At 39.4% G+C, this 19,109-nt stretch overlaps 1 protein-coding gene across 6 annotated transcripts in view; it reads right to left on the minus strand.

Moving 5' to 3' along the window:
• The window catches only part of Ubp1 (upstream binding protein 1), a 50,752-nt gene extending 32,800 nt beyond the window's left edge, over positions 1 to 17,952 (minus strand). For 5 of the 6 annotated variants that reach the window (XR_013090250.1, XR_013090249.1, XR_013090251.1 and 2 more), the window contains exons 1-2: positions 17,268 to 17,639; positions 2,550 to 2,701 (exon numbers count right to left, since the gene is read on the minus strand). Coding sequence is in view for 3 of the 6 variants with exons in the window: in XM_076843195.1 (XP_076699310.1) it covers positions 2,550 to 2,701; positions 17,268 to 17,380 (265 nt within the window). In the remaining 3 variants the exon portion in view is untranslated. Of the gene's footprint in view, positions 1 to 2,549; positions 2,702 to 17,267; positions 17,640 to 17,896 lie in introns of those variants that run through there. The other variant, XM_076843187.1, reaches the window with a different exon arrangement.
• Positions 17,953 to 19,109: the final 1,157 nt, after the last annotated feature.

Below are 19,109 nucleotides of genomic sequence, written 5' to 3' on the forward strand. Positions count from 1 at the left end.
GTTACTTTAGATTAGGTAGAGAGAAGTGATGGGAGGGGAGGGGAGGGGATTGGGGGATAGGAAGGATAGTAGAATGAAACAGACATTATTAAGACATTATTATTACTGTGTATATGTGACTGTATTGCAATATGATTCTGCAACCTGTACACTCAGAAAAATGAGAAATTATATCCCATCTGATTCAAATGTATGATATGTCAAGGTCATTGTACTGTCATGTGTAACTAATTAAAACAAATAAAAAATTTTTAAAAACTCTGAGGCACAGCACTCATGTTTTGACAAGCCCTTCAGGTGAATCCAATGGATGCTATAGTTGGAAAACCACTGCTCCATGTAAAGCTATAAATATCCAGTCAATCAATATTTTTTCCAACACAAAGCATTCAAGGACCTTGCCCTGGGAACATCATCATACTCAAAAAGCTCTAGATGGCACAGGGGCACATGCCTGTAATCACAGTAACACAGAAGGCTGAGATAAGTTCATGGCCAGCCTGGGCAACTTAGTGAGACACTATCTCAAAGTAAAAAAAAAAAAGGGGGTGGGGGGTGGGCAAGGAAGTAGTTCAGTGGTAGAGCAACAATGGGTTCAATCACCAATACTGTAACACAAAGGGAAAAATTAATTTTTTTTTTTTGCTTTTAGTGGAATTGGAGGTGTAGCTCAAGTGGTAGAGCACTTGCCTAGCATATGCAAGGCCCTCAGTTCCACCCCCAGCACAGCAAAAACAACAGAAAAACAAACTATTCTTAGTAAAACAGTAAGAATTGGCCATCTTTTCTCCACAACTGAGTAAATGCTATAAGATACATTATGACGTGTTTCCCCCAAATGCCAAACAAAAGAGGAAAATGGGCTAAACTGAAATGCTGATTATATATTTGCACCATTTGAACTGGTTTCATGATGTTATAAGCCATTAAATTTCAAAAGTCCTTTTTAGTTCAAATTATCTCATTGTCTACATTAAAATGAAATGAAAGACTAAATCAATCTAAAGCTGTTTAAAGTAAATTGTATTGATCCCTTACAAGTACTTGAAATTCATTAAATGTCCACTTTGTTTAACCAAACTGTAAATCTTCCCACAGTCTAGAATAACTCTGACTCCGTTACCATAAATACACTCCACAAAATACATTTATGTTCACATATATTCATTAAATATGTATGTATAGAGTAGACACAGAAAGATTCAGTATTCATTATATGACCATTTTAAGAACTAGTTTTGATAAGCCCCTCAACTATTCCCCAAAGAAGAGAAATTTGGGTTATATCCTTTTTTGTCTTTAGAAATAATTTAACAATGGGCCTGGGATGTACTTCAGTGGCAAAGTGCTTGCCTAGCATGTCTGAGGCCCTCGGTTTTATCCCCAGCATTGCAAAAAAATAAAATAAAATCTTAAAAAATTGTTATAGTAAATATTCTTGTCCTAACATTGTTTCTTCTGATATTTGTTTCTTCTGATATTTTTTATTCTAAAACAGACTACCAAATAAATCCTTAATGTTTTTCCAAATGTAAAACTCAAATTGAAAATAACTGACTCCCAAATACTAAATGTTAAAAACAAATGAAGATTTTGTCACAATACAGACAGAATTATTTGAAGATAAAGATTCCCACACTCAGATTCTAAACATATATCAAATAAAGTTAGAAATTAAGTTATTCTTTCACATTTCAGAATATTAATCACAATAGTCTAGAATCTATCAAATCTTTCCAAAGCACAAGGAATTAAAGATTCTATTTAATGGCAGTAAAACAATCACAATAAGCAAAGAGATGTATAATTCCAATTTTGCTAAAGAAATGTATAAACATAAAAGTAAATAGGCCAAACACTTAATTTTCAGCTTTTCCTGGATAACAAAAGTACTTTTTACAGTGGTTAAGTCACATTAGCTAGTGTCCAAACTGCAAGGAGCGCCTCCAAAAAGGAAAAAAAAAAAAAAAAAAAAAAAAAAAAAAAAAAAAATCAATTATGCTTTCTAATGGTAAACTCTACATGAGTTTATCTTTATATCATTTATTTAACCACAGACTTCATGGTGTAGCTTAAGTCTATTTCCAGCACAAACCTGTGCCATGTCCAAGACCCAGGTGGCTGGCTGGACTTCTGATTCATTCAAGTTCCATATGAAACCAATGTCCCTAAAAATAACTGACATCCTTTCCTATTTGCCTCTCCTTTAGACGGTTTCTGAAAATCCTGTGATAAATCTTACTCCACAAACTCTCTTTAATGCAAATTAGTTTCTACAAAGTATTAGTCTGTTGGCTTACAGTAAAGTTCATAACCCACTTGAATCAAATGTATGAAATATGATATGTCAAGAACTATGTAATGTTTTGAACAACCAATAATAAAAATTAAAAAAAAAAATAAAATAAAAAAATAAAAAATAAAATTTTAACTAATACTGTCAAATTCAAGAAAAAATTATTGCCAACAATCTAGGCTACGATGCCAAAACATTTATTTTGGATTTTTGTAAATTCTTACATTTCAAAATATGGTATACCCATACCAACCTTGGTTCAAGTAAGTGAGTGTTTCATCATGTAGTTTTACTGCCGGTGATGTGGCAGCACACATCACATATTGAAAGGGTGGATGTTTCGTTTCACCATCCAATGGAAGGCTAGGATCTTCCTGCTTGAAAATGGGCAATGCCAACACATCACTGAAAAGCAAAAAATCAAAACTGACCTTACTTTGAGTTAGAATATTTAGAAGCACATAAACATTTAGGGATTGATTCTTTTAAATGTTGAGATCAGAAGCGATACACAGAATTAAATAAGTGTAAATGCTAATCTGGTTCACCATAAGGACATTATTAAATAACCCTCCTCTAATGAGGGAGGCAAGATTAGGAGAAGTAAAAAAGAAGTAGCTGGTGCAGGGGCAACTACTGGAGCTCAGTGGCAGAATGCTTACTTAGCTAACATGCACAGGACCCTGGGTTCCATGCCAATAAGACACTGGAAAAAAAAATTTTTTTAAAGCTTTAAAATTATTTCAAAATGGTAAACTTCAGATTACTTCTATTGGGGGAGGGGAGAACACAAGTCAAGAATACATCGCAACCTGTTTTAAAAGGCCTATTACTTTTAAAAGGACTATTATTGTTGCCAAAGGTAGGTCACAGTAGCACCATGGAATTACAAAGAAGCATTTGATTAAAATGGTACTTTATAAAAGTTGCTTGCTAGGCCTGGCTGATGCTCAGAATAAAGCTTCAGGTCTAGTCCAACACAATGGCTTCTTCTGGGAAGTAAACACTAGCAGTAAAATAAGCTACTATTTTTCCTCCCAGGAATAATTTTCAGAATTGACTAGGAAGGGTATTCAGGGGTCTCCTGGGGCTTATTAGTTCTGAACCTAATGGTTAAACACATAAGCATGAGTTTGCTTTGCTATTGTGGTTGTTTTAACAGTTTTACTGAGATACAACTAATTTGCCATAAAGGGCATATTTTTAAAGTATAATTCAGTGGTTTTACTATACTCATAGAATTGTGTGACCATTACCAGTATCTAATTCCAGAACATTTTCTCACATCAAAAAGAAATCTCATGGGAGCTGTGGCTCAGTGGTAGAACACTCGCCTGGCATTCATGAGGCCTGGGTTCAATCCCCAGCACCATAAATAAATAAATAGATAGATAAGATCCATTGACAACTAAAAAAATAAATTTTAAAAAAGAAAGAAAAAAGTAAATATCCAACAGCAGTCCCTCACCATCCCTGACAACTAGATCTATTTTGTTTCTATTCATTTGCCTATTCTGGACATTTAATGCAAATGGAATCACAATTATATAATCTTGTGATTGGTTTGTTTCACTTAGCAGGTTTTCAAGGTCCATCTACGTAATAGTATGTATCAATACTTCACTCCTTTTATTGGTTCATTTCATTGTATAGACATACCATATTTTGTTATCTGTTCACTTTGTATGAACATTTGGGTTGTTTCCATTTTCTAGCTATCACAAATATGCCATAAATATACTTTGATGTTTTTGTGTAGACATGATTTCAATTCTCTTGGGTACAAACCTATTAGAAGAATTACTAGCCAAATTATTTTCCAAAGCAGCTGTGCTACTTTATATTCCCACAATAAATGCATGGAGGGTGACTGCTTTTAAGATAATTCCCTGAGGTACACTTATATGCTGCTAACTTTTCCAGGTACATTCTTCAGTGAGAAGTAAAATAATAAAATCAGTAAAACCAAAATATTCAAATGAATAAATACCATATCAACTCTAACAGCAACAACTTGTCTGAATGGTTCTTTTTCAACTCAGATACTTGGGTAGCTCATTTCAATTAAATTTAATTCAAAAACAAAATGTGGAAACAAATGAACTGAAAGAGAAACTCTAGGAACGAACATTTTTATTTGCATTCCCCCACCTCATATACATTTCTGTTAAAGCTCTGCAAAGATTTTTTTTAAAGATACGAAATTATCTACTAATTTACCTCCTCCTTTTATAATACCCAGGCAAGCATCAAAATACTCCTAAAGACAGAAGACCCACACACTCAGCAACGATCCTTAACTCTCCCATGGCCCCCAACCTGCCCACAGGGTTCTCCTCATTGCTGTGACCTTAAGAGTTTTAGTCTACCTAACTTCCTACCTTGGGGGTAGATACAAAAAAAAATTTCAGAAGACTTCAAATAGTAGTTTTTAAATCAGAGCAGCTCTCTTTATAAAAATCCTAATAGCCAGGTGTGGTAGAGCATGCCTGTAATCCCAGTGGCTCAGGAGGCTGAAGGAGGAGGTTCAAAGCCAGCCTCAGCCTCAGCAACTGCACTAAGCAACTCAGTAAGACCTTGTCTCTAAATAGAACAAAAAAAATAGAGCTGGGGATGTGGCTCAGTAGTTGAATGTCCCCGAGTTCACTATCCAGCACCCCCCAAACCCCCAAAATATCCTAATAGCCAAAATGGCTCTAGGATAGATGAAAATATACAGTGTATTCTTTTTTTTTTTTTTGGATGTGTGTGTGTGTGGTGCTGGGGATTGAATCCAGGACCTTGTGCTTGCAAGGCAAACACTCTACCAACTGAGCTATATCCCCAGTATATTCCTTTTCTAATTTTTTTTTTTTTGTTATAGATGGACACAATACCTTTATTTTGTTTATTTTGTACATGGTGGCAGGGATAGAACCCAGTGCCTCACGCATGCTAGGCAAGCATTCTATCACTGAGCCACAACCCCAGCACCCCCAATGTACTCTTATATATATACAAGTATTTTAAACAATCTCACTGAAAAAGAAAAAGAATGAAAGGTATGACTGAGAAAATTAATGAAAAATGACATGGACAACAATTTTAAGATTTCAGTGCTAAAAAGAAAATGTATTCCAATCAATCCAGCAACCAGTGATCCTTTTCAAACAGAAATCAGTAATTTTATTCCTCTGTACCCTCCATTAGATTACTTTCAACTAGGACTCTTACAAAATCATACAAGGTCCAACCCAATTACATATTCCCACCCCCCCAGCTCCAGCTCCATCAGCCTCCTCACTTGCCTTTTTCAGGGCCTTTGCACTGACCTTACTCTCCTACAGAATACCCAAAAGGCTATTTTCATTCAAGTGTCACCTTCACAGTAAGGATGTATTACAGTACTTCTCCCATAAACACTCTCAATTTCCCTTACCCTGCTCTTATCACTTTCCAACAATACAAATTATCTGTTAAAGTTTGTATACCTCTAAGTGTATCACCACCCCCCAAATTTGCTTCTTCATTGTCATCTAGCACAAAGAAGCTCAAATATTTATTAAGTCAATTAAATGACTACAGCATTAAGAACCAATTCTTACTAAAATGGAAAACTAGGTCTCCAAACAGTTTAAGATTGCATGTTATACTGTCTCCAGAAAATATACTATTTCATTATTGAGTCATATGAAAGTCCTAACAGTCAAATGTTTTTTGTAATCCTATAAATAAATGGAAAGTATTAAAGACAGATTCTTGAAATGAACTGAATAATTAGGACTTTCTTCTAACTGAAACAAAAATTATACATTATGTATATCATGTGTTTCAAATAAGTAGAACATTTCTGAATAAAAACTTATCAGGAAGCTTCAACAGGCTTGACCCTAAAATACCACAAGAATACATAAAGCCAAGCCAGAGGTATACATCTGCAATCCCAGCAACTCAGGAGGCTGAGACAGGAGGATCACAAGTTTGAGGACAGCCTCAGCAAGTTAATGAGGGCCTAAGCAACTTAGCAAGACCCTGTCTCAAAATAAAAAAACAAAAAGGGCTGGGGATGTGGTTCAGTAGTTAAGTACCATTGGATTTAATGCCCAATACCAAACAAACAACAACCATCACCAAATCAAACAATTCATTCATAAGGTAAACTGAAAGATCTACATGATGGCAAATTTCAACCCAGGTTAGCACCCAAAATGAGATGACACAGAGACATGAAAATCACAACAGGCTTGATTACATGGATATACAGCCAACTATGAGGACACCTAAAATTGGCAATATAACCTGGGGGGGGGGGGGGGACAACTAATGCTGGGAGACAAAAATGTGACAGTGAAATGTCCCTGTATACCCTTTCACAGATTCTTTTTTGGTGGAGTGGTACTAGGGATTGAATCCCCAGTGCTTTACCACTGAGCTACACTCCCAATTCTTTTTATATTTTTTGATTTTGAGACAGTCTTGCTAAATTGCTGAGGGTCTTACTAAGTTGTTGAAGATGGTCTTGAACTTGTGATCCACCTACCTCAGCCTCCTAAGTCACTGAGATTGCAGGTGTGTGCTAGCACACCCCCTTTCACAGCTTTTGAATGTAATGGTATGTATTAGTTTTCAAAAACAGTTAAAATTTGATTTTCTTTAATGAAAAGATAACTAAAACATTAGGAAGTTAAATGATAATTCCAAAAAAAGAACCAAGATGTGAACAACAACATAGAGAACTTAATAAATGTTTAGTAATGGCGGGTACTAAATAATTTAGATCAACCTCTACCCCATTCCACCCCGCCCCCCCCCCCCAGAGCAAGAAAATAAAAAGCAAAGCTGTAATGTCACATATAAATTCTGAAATATAGGGGCTGGGGATGTGGCTCAAGCAGTAATGCGCTCGCCTGGCATAAGCGGGGCACTGGGTTCGATCCTCAGCACCACATAAAAATGAGATGTTGTGTCCACCAAAAACTGAAAAATAAATATTAAAAAATTATCATTCTCTCTCTTTAAAAAAAAAATTCTGAAATATACTAACAAATACTGTGCTAACGAGAGTAAGGAAATGGAATGAAAGCCAAAAAAGCATAAAAACTCAGAACAAGCCTGGGAACTCAAAACAGCTCTTCCCTAAAGACTCCATCCCAACCTGAGGACAGAACCACAATCTGTGTTGTGGTTTCAGTGGGCTTATGAATCTAAGATATCCACGTATCCACTGTACTGGACTGGAAAGAGTTAGACTCCCAGCGTATTGGTACAGAAAAAGCTGCAAGTTTTAGCAAAAACTTCCAGCACAGTTAGCTTTTCCAGGGTAGTCCAGGAAACCATTAAATTTGTACAAAGGTGATCCCAGAAAGGTAGGATTCTCAAGGGTGGGACAAGCAAATGAAAAGCCATGGGCATCAAATTATTCCAAGTAATTCTGCAATGCCAATATCAAAAATAACCAGGCATAAAAGGACAAACAAGACTCTAGGAATAAGAACTAACAGCAAAAACAACAGATGGTATATACCCATTCCAGATTCTGTCTGCTGGTATACAGCTCTTTTCTGCCACTGTTGCAGAGGATTAGAGACCTGAAAACCACAAACAGGCTTCTTGCTAACTACAATCTTGTCAAGTTGCTCCAAAGAGAAGTACTGCTGGGATATTAAGAGTAGGAAAGGGAAAGTCAGCTGCAAAGGCAGGCTATGGCACACATTCTAGCTGAGAGAGATTTCAGGGGAGTCACAGTTATGCCTCCAGGAGAAACCAGGTAACATGTTCTTCCTCCCCCAACTTTCCAGCACCTTTGCTATCAAAGAATTCACCAAAACTCTGCTGGAAACATCTGAAGTGATTTCTTTTTTCCTAACTGAATGATATAGACCACCAAAGACTTCAGATGTCAGAATTATCAGACCCAACTATAAAACTGTTTACCCTATTTGAAGAAATAAAGACAAGCCTAAAAAGATCTAGTGAACAGGGAACTAAAGACAGCAAAACTGAAAAGGAACAAATAGAACTGTTAGGTCGGTGGCAGCGGCCTGATCTGACAAGAACTTCTACAATGGAAAATAAAAATTGCCAAAATTAAGAACTCAGATTTCTAACAGCTGCTCAAATAAAACTGAAGACTAAATATGGAAAATTGATTAGATAAAAGAAGTTACTCAGACAATAGCACAAAAAAGGGAAATAATGGAAAATGCAAACAAGAAGTTAAAAGGGAAAAATGAGAAGGTTTTACATTAAATTGCCATACCAGTAGAGGAAAAAAAATGAAGCACAGGCAATATTTAAAAAGAGATAAAGAATGAACAAATTTCAGAACTGATGAAACATGTATCAATTTACTGATTCAGGAAACCCAATGACCAAACTAGAACTGTGTTGAGGGCCACAGCTGAGTCAGGATGACGCATGGCATATTGTCAGAAGGGAGTGGTTGAGAGGTGACACCGCGAGCCATTGAGATAATGATGGTTATGTTAAGCTGTGTATTCAATCGTATGTTTGACCTTTACTGCAATAGGGCAGCTCTTGCTGCCTCCGGCGCCCTCTACTTTGGAGTTCCCGTGGGGTTCACCGGGGTTCCCCAGGGTTCCGGGGGTTCCAAGAGAGAGTGCGCGTGGACCCTGGTGGGGGGTGAGAGTATTCCAAGGAGCGGGGAGCGTGTGTGGAGTGCTGGTGGAGTTCGGCAATAAAGAGTTGCTGTTTTGAACCTACGAGTGCTTCGTGGCGGCTCCATTATTCGTTATTCATGCCCAGCCAGACTGCGGCAGAACTGAAAAGAAATCCTCATCTCAATAAAATTGCAAGGGAATCAGCTGAAACTGAGCACAGGGAAGAGGAGTAGAGTTCAAATAGCCACAATCAAGTCCTCTAGGAGAAGATGGAAAGGAAGGGAAAGAGGACAGTATATTGTAACTACTGAGCAGCATGAGGGACATAACCGTCAGCCAAGGTTAATTTCAATTAAGATAATCTCAATATTCTCATGTTTACTAAATAACATACATGAGTAGTCAAACATCTACTCATTTAAAAAATAATTAAAACCTTCATAGTGGAATGAATCAGACATTATGACCCTATGTGCATACGCGATTATATGACCTGTGTAATTCTACATCTTGTACAAACAGACAAATGAGAAGTTATACTCCTTATATGTACAATGTGTCAAAATGCATTCTACTGCCATATATAATAAAATATATAATAGAACAAAATAATTTTAAGAAATATCTATTTTTAAAAATTTAAATATTTATTTTTAAAAAATAGTTATAGTTGGACACAATATCTTTATTTAATTTATTTACTTTTATGGGGTGCTGAGGATCAAACCCAGGACCTCACACGTGTTAGGCAAGCACTCTACCGCTGAGCCACAATCCCAACCGTGAATAAAATATATTTTAAAAAAGGAATTAAAATCATTAAATCCAGACTGTATTCCAGGTAAGCTTTACAAAAACTAGCATATAGTCCCTTCACATGCAAAACTAAACTCCAACACACTTAAAACTAATACAACTTAGATTAATTTTTTAAAAAAAGGAAAGGCTACTCAGCAGGCTGAAGTAGGAGCATCTCAAGTCCCAGACCAACATGGTCAACTTAGCAATACTCTGTCTCAAAAGAAAAACTGCAAAAGACTGTAGGATACAGTGGTGCATACGTGTAATCCCAGCTACTAAGGAAACTGAGTTAGGAGAATCACAAGTGCAAGTCAGCCTCTGTCACTTGGAGGCAAAATAAAAATGAATGATATCAACCAAATAATACTGCTATATTGAATGCATGTATGAATATTCAACAACAAATCCCACTGTATGTACAACTATAATGCACCCATTTAAAAAAAAAAAAACATGGAAAAATAAGTAAATAAAAAGGGATGGAGACATAGCTCAGTGGTAAAGCACCCCTGGGGTCAATCCCCAATTGTGGGGGGAACACTGTGGGGGAGGAGTGAAACTAAATGGTAGAACACTTATATGTACAGGCCCTAGGATCAATGCAAAAAAAAAAAAAGTGAGTATAATCCAGCCATAATGGAGCATGCCTGTTATCCCACAAACTGAGGCATGAGGATCACAAGTTTTAGGCCAGCCTTAGCAAGGCCTTAAGCAATTTAGTGACAACTTATCTCAAAATAAAAATTTTAAAAGAGAGTTGGGATGTACCTCAATGGTAAAGTGCACCTGAGATCAATCCCCAGTAATATAAAACAAAACAAAAAGTATAAGAAAACCATTACCAATCTTGACTAAGAGTAGTGATAACCAATTTCTGAAATTTTGGAAGCATTCTCTATAAAATCTATAAGACAAACTAAGATTCAAGTTCTTAGTGCCTCTAAATAACACTGCATTGAAATCCTTGACAGCTCACAAAGACAAGAAAATTAAATTGAAGGATTACACAGCAAGAAACAAATCTATCCTTATTTAAACATACTAATAATACAGAAAATCTCAGTCTTAAAAATCATGAGAACATGGGCTGAGTGGTAGCTCAGTGGCAGAGCGCTTGCCTAGCATGTGTGAGGCCCTGGGTTCAATTCTCAGCACCACATATAAATAGATAGACAGATAGATAGAGCAAAGGTCCATCAACAACTAAAAAAAATTTAAATCATGAGAACCAAGAAGTTCAGCAAGATCCTGCAAAGAGGGGGGAAAAAAAAAGGAAGATAGAACAATGACAGAAAAAGAAGGGGGGGGCATTGCTGACTGATTTTGCTCCTATCCAAAAAATCATATTCTCCTTAACTCTGAAACTTCTCAAGTACTAGTGGTAGGATGCCTAAGAGTGCAGTGGGAAAGACTGGAAGGCAAGCCCCAGTTCTAGAGCCTCAAATCCCAGCTCTGCCATTTGTTGAGCAACATTTTACAGGCTACTTAATGTCTCTGAGCTCTAATAATTAGGTTGTCTTAAGGAAAAACTCATGTGCAAAGTGTGTGATCCGTTAGCTGACCTAGCAGCTTTTTCGTGGAACATCATTTTTATTTGAAGAAGCTAATTAGTCAAACCTGGGTGTCTGACAAAAATTTCCTTAAAACAAAGTGAGCCTATTATTTCAAGGAAAATAAATTAATCATTGTTGCCAAAGATACAATCTAAGCCTTCCCCTATGTACTTTCTCCAGTGGTCATATAAAGGAATACAATTTTTTGATAATGTATGATAAAACTATCAAAATCTGGAAGATCTGCATAACTCAGGAAATTATTTTCCAAATGACCAACAAGTGCATATTTCAAAATTATGCAGGGTAAAACATCCCCCAAATGACAGAACAAGTCCTGACTGTAACAGAGTACAAGAAATACACTGATACAGTTTCAGATTCCACAATGCAGCTAAATTTTAAGAAACTACCACTTACTTATTCAGTACTGGGATAGCATCTAAGAAGAATATCCACAAATATCTGAAAGGACTATTAATATAAACTTCGTTTTTCCAATCACTCATCTATGTAAGGTTGATTTTCTTCATATATGTCAACCAAAACAACATTCCATTCAGATGAACTGAGACAAAGTAACCTGTAAACTTGACATGAATAGTGCACTCTACTCAAAACCATTGCTAAGGGACTGGGCTTAATGGTAGAGTACTCAGCATGAATGATGCATCTTTCATCCACCACACACACACACACACACACACACACACACACAAAATCACTGCAAATCATTGCTAAAATCATAGAGATCCTTTGAGAGCTCAACAACAAGCATATTTTACCTTTGCTTTAAAGAAAAAAAAAAAAAGTTTTGGTTCATTTCTGTGGTCCTGGGGATCAAACCCTGGGCCATAGGCATGCTAGGCAAACGCTCTACCACAAGTTACACATCCAATCCTGCATACTTAAAAACAATAGTTTTGACCACTATGGAGTGTCAAAATCATATAAGGTAAAAAATGGCAGGATGCAGTGGCATATGCCTGTAATTGCAGTAATTTGGGAGCATGAGGCAGGAAGATTGCAAATTCAAGACAGGCCTCAGGAACTAGGTGAGGCCCTAAGAAACTTAGCAAGACCCTATCTCAAAATTAAAAATAAAAAGGAGTGGTGATGTAGCTCAGTGGTTAAGCACCCTGGGTTCATTACCCAGTAGGAGGTACCCAGTACCTCCTCCATCACACACAAAAAAATGAAGAAACTATTCAGGACACAAAATCTGAATACAATATGGGATTCTAGACTGGAAAATCAATTAGAAAAAGGAAAGAAAAAATTTTGTACTCCAGGTAACAGTGCTGCAGCAAGACCAATTTCCTAATTTTGAAAACTGTACACCAGGTATGTAAGTTTGATAAGCTGGGTAAAGGGTATATGTGTGAATATTCTATTTCTATAACTTGTAAAAATTATTTCAAAATAAAAATTATTTTTTAACTTAAGTTCAACTACCAATACATAAGTAAAAAAAAAAAAAAAAACTAGTTTCATTATAGTTTGTGTCAAGGCAACATTTTCATAATCTCAAAATATCCAGTAAGTTAAAGATTTTAAAAGAAAAAGACATTGCTGAAGTTAAATAGTTTCATATCCATTTACTACATCTGTCCCAAAGCAAGCAAAGTAAATACTGCGGAGCTTCTTTTTAAATTAAATTACAGAACCTACAGCAAAAGAATGAAAGAGAGAGAGAGAGAGATGAAGCATCAGTGGCAAAAGCTTACAGGTGTGTCCTGACAAACTGACAATTGCCATGTGATGAAACATAAAGTTCATAAGATCCTATCAATAAACTGCCAAGTTTCAAGCAGACCCAGTAGAAGGTTATAAACTACACTCAATCTTTGGAGTCGGGATGACACCTTAATTGTAAAAATTTAATACAATAAAGATCTATGGACAGCCGGACAAGATGGTGCACCTATTATCTCAGCGGCTCAGGAGGCTGAGGCAGGAGGATCCTGAGTTCAAAGCCAGCCTCGAAACTTAGTGAGGCCCTAAGCAACTCAGTGAGACCCTGTCTCTAAATACAATACAAAATAGGGCTGGGGATGTGGCACAGTGGTTCAGTGTCCCTAAGTTCAATCCCCAGTACCAAAAAGAAAAAAAAAAAAGATTTATGGACAAACAATGGAATGTATGTAATTTAGCCAAAACAGTTCCTAGTCTACATAAAGATAAATTCTTGAATATACTAAGATTTCAATACTTAGCAAATTCTTTCCCGAAGCAATCAAAGTACATTATTAGAACCTGTATTAAGAATAAGGGTTGGGGGGTAGGTTTGTGGCTCAGTGATAGAGCACTCCCCTAGCATCGGCGGGACCCAGGTTCGATCCTCGTAAAAATAAAGGCATTGTGTTGTGTCCATCTACACCTAAGAAAATAAAAATAAAAATAAAAAAAGAACAAGGGTTGGAGCCCCCAGTATGGAGGTCCATACCTATTATCACAGCAAGTTGGGAGGCTGAGGCAGGAGGATTACAAGTTCAAAGCCAGCCTCAGCAACTTAGTGAGGCCCTAAACAACTTAGTGAGATACTGCCTCAAAATAAAAAATAAAAAGGTCTGGCAATGTGGTTTAGTGGTTAAGTGCCCCTGGGTTCAATCCCCCCATACAAAAAAAAAAAAGGGGGGGGGGGGGGTTGGCATGCTATGCACAAGCACAAAGGCCAAATCTAGGCAGACTGATTCTGTACACCTATGAGCTAAGAATGGTTTTAATATTTTTATTTAAAAAAAAAGATAGCTGGGTGTGTGGTGGCACATGCCTGTAATCCCAGTAACTCTGGAGGCTGAGGCAAGAGGATTCCAAGTTTAAGGCCAGCCCAGGCAACTCAGCATGACCCTATCTCAAAATAAAATAAAAGGGTTACTCAGTGATAGAGCTACTGTGTCCAAGCCCCAGTAACCATCCCACCCCCCACCAAAAGCAAATCAGTTCAATATTGAACCTAAATTCTGAAAACTAACATGCTACATATTATAAACTTCATGTGAATAATTAGATATAAAGAAATTTGCCAGGTGGTCTAAAAGATCCTCTTGGAAAGTTGTAATGAATTTTGTTTTTTAAAGTCATTTGGTTATCTGCTTTCTAATCCACAAAACACACATGATCCAGACTTCAAGTTACAATGGGTTTCAGCATCCATTCAGTGAGGGGCCAGTCAGCCTTCATCTAAGATGGTAATGCCACTGATTGGGCCCTTAGACCAATCACTTAATCATCTATAAGCACTGCATTTATTAAACTGATAAGTACAGATAGTACCCTTGATCATATAGCCAAAAGGCTGAGAAGCGATCATTGTCCATAGATTGGTTTAGAATGTTTGTCAAGTTTCCTTATCCATCTCTCAAACCTTGATACTATAACCAAGATTTTAAATAACAATTATGATCTACCTCATTTCAAATAAAACTTACAGCAGCTCATATTTCACATACAAGTGTGTTCACAGAACTCCCAACACACACACACCCCAAATAGGGAAAGAACAAAGGTGATACCAGAAATCACCTTTGATTTACCCAGCCTACATCGTTCAACAGGAATACATATTCTGAAGTCGTACCATTGGGAGAAACCATTTCTTTTATTTTTCCCAAAAGCTGAGGAAACTTGGAAGTCTTAAGAAATACCTCATTTTAAGTCATCCAAAAAAGCAAAGAGAGAATACTTCACTTTGGAAGAAAAATGAAAAGCTGCCTACAGAGTAAGTTTTTATCAAGAAACTATTTTGCCAATAGATTCCTGAAGTTTACTTCTTGAACTTAAGAGAGAACAAATGGAAGAGGAAAAATGAACTTTACTTCCTATTTGGTACTAGAGGAGGAGACTAAATGTTCAAGGAGAGAATGAGAATTCGGCTATGGGCAGTTCCCAGAGCTGGGCACCAGGACTAGGTTTAGAAAGCCAAAGTATAATTAAAGAAAGCCTGCAGCACCGAAAGCCTTCCTTAAGACTTTTTCCTTGTCAAGTCAATTTTGGAATTTCCTTTTTGAGAATTTCAAGTAAAAGGCCTTGAATTGGATTTTTCAGACCCAAATAATGTTAAAATAAATAAATAAATAAGCTCCTCAAAAATGGTGTTCACCTTCCAAGTCACTTGAAAATTTAGATTAAATGACAAAACCAAATACATTCCAGGGAAAAAGTTTTCCAACAAGGAGTGTCATAAATGACAGAATTACAAAGATGACAAGCATTACTTAAGAACAAGGTCAAGTAAAGGCTGATTATCAGTAAGATTTTACTTCCTTTCCATAGAGAAGAAAAAACTATACAAAAAAGTTAATTATATTAAGTTTGCTGATTCACCAAAACAAATTTGGTTCATCTAAGACCCTAGAAAACAAAAATCTCAAAATAACCTTTAGTAAGTTAACTTTTCAGCAGCAAACTTTCATCTTACTGTAACTGAGATGCAACTAAAAAGAGAAACATACTGAACTTGTTTCATGTGCCCCCTTTGCCTTGACTCCAAGTTCAGGGTTTCAGGTGGAGTCAAGAAGCAGTTTGGTACTCAAATATTTCGACTTGGAAGGCACTAATTCTAGTACTCCCTTTTGGGGTGATCCCATGACTTTCAGTAGCTCAATTTCCTCAACAACTGAAACAGTTCAAAAAAATAAGCCATCTCATCTAGAGTTCTCAAGTTACACAACTGAGGGGCTGGGATTGTGGCTCAGGGGTAGAGCACTCCCCTAGCATGGGCTGACCGGGTTCTATCCTTAGCACCACATAAAAATAAAGGCATTGTGTTGTGTGGATCTACATCTAAATAATTAAATAAATATTTTTTTTAAAAAAAGATACTACAGGGAGATGTGGTGCCAAGTTCAGAGAGAGAAGCAAAGACCAAACCAGGACCAGAGAGTGGTGACCACTGAGTTTAATATGCTTTCCACCACTTGCTTCCACACTCCAAAAATTCTCCACCTTTTTCAGTGTTCTTTATAGATGAGAGTTTGTCTTTAAGATTTAAAAGTCAAATTACTTCAAGGATAAGCCCCCACTATTCTAGGATAGCTAACCCAGAATTCTTTCTTCCTCAGGACTTTTGTGCTCCCTGTCCACTTGAGCTGCAGTGAGATGTATAAAAGCTGAAACAGTATAGCTATTCAAAAGCATCAGATGTTTCTCTAAAGAACAGACAACTACACTTAATTCACGTTAATGATAAGCTGCTAAACAACTGATTACACTTTTGAGTGAATTTTATGTTACATAAATTATTTCAATAAATCCGATAAAACAGCTTCCAAATTAATAAAATATATATATCCTTCAGAATAAAGGGCAGAGACTAAGTTCATATCTATTTCAATCTCTCAAAAGTAAACAAAATGAATGACTACTGGTACAAACAACAGAGACAAAACAAACTATTGTTTGTAATGCAATCACAGCATCTTTAAGCCCTCTTCATGTGAAAACAGCTTGAAAGAATCGTCCCCAAAATGAGACACCTCACTTTGAGACAATCAAAAACAACATAACGAAGTCAATGTGCTTTTTCCCTCTACTGTTACTTTTTCACTTATAATTTACTATTATAATACCAAATGATTAAAATTGCAGCCAGGAAAGACTACAATGTAGGACAACCAGAGTAGGAACTGATACAAAAACGTTGTAAAGTATTTTCTAACTGTGCTACCTTTATACAGTGTATTCCAGGTTCAAGGGACTTGTAAATCTCTGGTAGAAGGAAAGGAAGCCCCTTCCCCCACCAACCCAAGCCATCTTAACAGCGGGGCGTGTTTTACAACTAGAATGAAGTCCTTAGGATTGGTTCCCTGGCCAAAGCTTGCGGGGCCTCCCTCCCTCACCTGCCAGGTAGAGAGGCCAGCGGGGCTCCACGGCCCAGATAGCCACGCGGCAGGACCCCGACCCCGCGGGCAAGGAAGCCCGGGCACCGCCGGACCCAGCCCCGCTTGACAGGGCCCCAGGGTCATGCAGACTTCACCCTAGTATAGAGGCTTCCGCCCTCCCGCAACGCCCAGGTACCTCATGCTGTAGGCGCCAGCGCCCAGCTCCTGCCCGATGCCCGAGAGGCTGGCGTCGAAGTCGTGCACCAGCCCAGACTCGATCACCTCGTCCATCTTGAGCACCCAGGCCATCTTCCGGCCTCGCCGCCGCCCCGCGCAGCGCGGCCTCCGCGTCCGGGGCGAAGGGGCCCGAGCTCCGCGGGCGCGTCCTGGGGGAGGGCGCGGGTGAAGCCTCCGGCGGCGCGGCGAGTGGTCACCAGCGGCAGCCCGGGAGGCGGCCGAGACGAGAGCGGCCGAGGCCCAGCTGGCAGGGCACAGCGAGCCGGCGAGCAGTTGCAGCGGGAGCGACCGGGCCGCCGGCAGCGCCTCCCTCCCGCGGACACCGGCCCCGCGCCTCATGCCGCCACCACCGCCACCGCCACCGCCACCCGCCCCCTGCGCCGCTCGCGATGCAGCCGCCGCCGCCCGCCCCGCCCCGGGGCCCCCGGTCGCATCCCCCCGGACTGCGCGGGCGCGGGAGCTCAGCCCGCTCCGACGACCGCGCGGGGGCGAGCCCCAGGCACGCCCGTCACCCGCTCCCGGACCTCGACCCCCGGCCCTTGGCCGGCCCACCCGCCCAGGTTCTAGCACCCCTTCGCCCCGGCCAACCCCGCCGACGCCGCTCCGCCGGCCCGGACGCTGGCTTCGGTAGGGATCCGGCTCGGGCTCACTCGCCGCTTCCGCCTCCTCCGGCCCCGCCCTAACCCCGCCCCCGCGTTCGCTCCCAGCCCAGGCCCGCCCCGCACGGCCACACGCTTCGGGCCACTCCCCGCGCCTCGCGGCTGAGGAACGGCCTGGGCCCAGCAGCGCGACCCCACCCACGCGGCTGGGTCGCGGTTACTACAGCCTAGACCCCTCCGGGTGCAGCAGCCCAGGAAGAGGCGGTACCAGAAAAAGGTTCCCGTTCCCGCCCCATCCAGAGAGCGAGATGATTGATAGGTGAACTGGGTATTAACAAGTGCCTAAACAACGCTCCCATAAGTCTCTGCGCCGAGCTGAATAACCAATCAAAATGTTTTTCCGCCTCGGCGGACTAGAGGACTAAATTTTCTGCTAAATAAAGAGTTCATTGGACCGCACAGGAGGAAGCTTTTCGAGGCGCTACTTCCGGAACTTCTCAGCTCCTCTTGGAATATTTCCCGGTTGTCTCTGCTTTTACTCTCTTTATCGAGGGAGAGAACGATTAAAGTCCCATATGGAGAATGGGAGACTTGGTGTGCAGAAAATCTTGATTCGCATTAGACTGAGCCAAACAACCCTCCCGAGAATGCTCGGGGAAGTCTTCTCCACCAGCTGTATTGCTGCAAGCAGGAAGAGAGCCTTAGTTACACCAGGGTTTTGGCCTTAGTAACCGCAGGCATTCTGTTTTGACCTTACAGCACCGGAGCATTAGGAAGCGCCACCGTAACCTCTCCACTCCTCAGAAGTCCCTGAAGATCTCCCTCTGTGCTCAACATGGGCACTCGCCACCCGGACTGAAGCACGGAAATTTCTTTCCCAAGGGACGAAAGAGGGAATAAGCAGAGGCTGGTTTTACAAAAATTGCATGCAGATGAGAGCTCAATACCTACCCAAAAGCACAAGGCCTAGATCGCGCCCATTTTCTCCAAATAAAGCCCAGATGCCAGAGTTAGCCCTCTGCCCCAATTCGCCAGTTCAAGTGCGAAAACAGTTTAACTAAATTTCAGCCTAATAAAACTTGCTTTCGGCCAGAAAAAAAATCTTGCAGAAATGTTTTTTCTTTTTACAAAACATTTTTCTAATTATTCCATTTTGCTACAACTTCTGAAGTAGATACAAGTTAATGTCTTAACAGATGAGG

Source organism: Callospermophilus lateralis, chromosome 1, assembly GCF_048772815.1.
Source record: "Callospermophilus lateralis isolate mCalLat2 chromosome 1, mCalLat2.hap1, whole genome shotgun sequence".
Lineage (NCBI taxonomy): Eukaryota > Metazoa > Chordata > Mammalia > Rodentia > Sciuridae > Callospermophilus > Callospermophilus lateralis.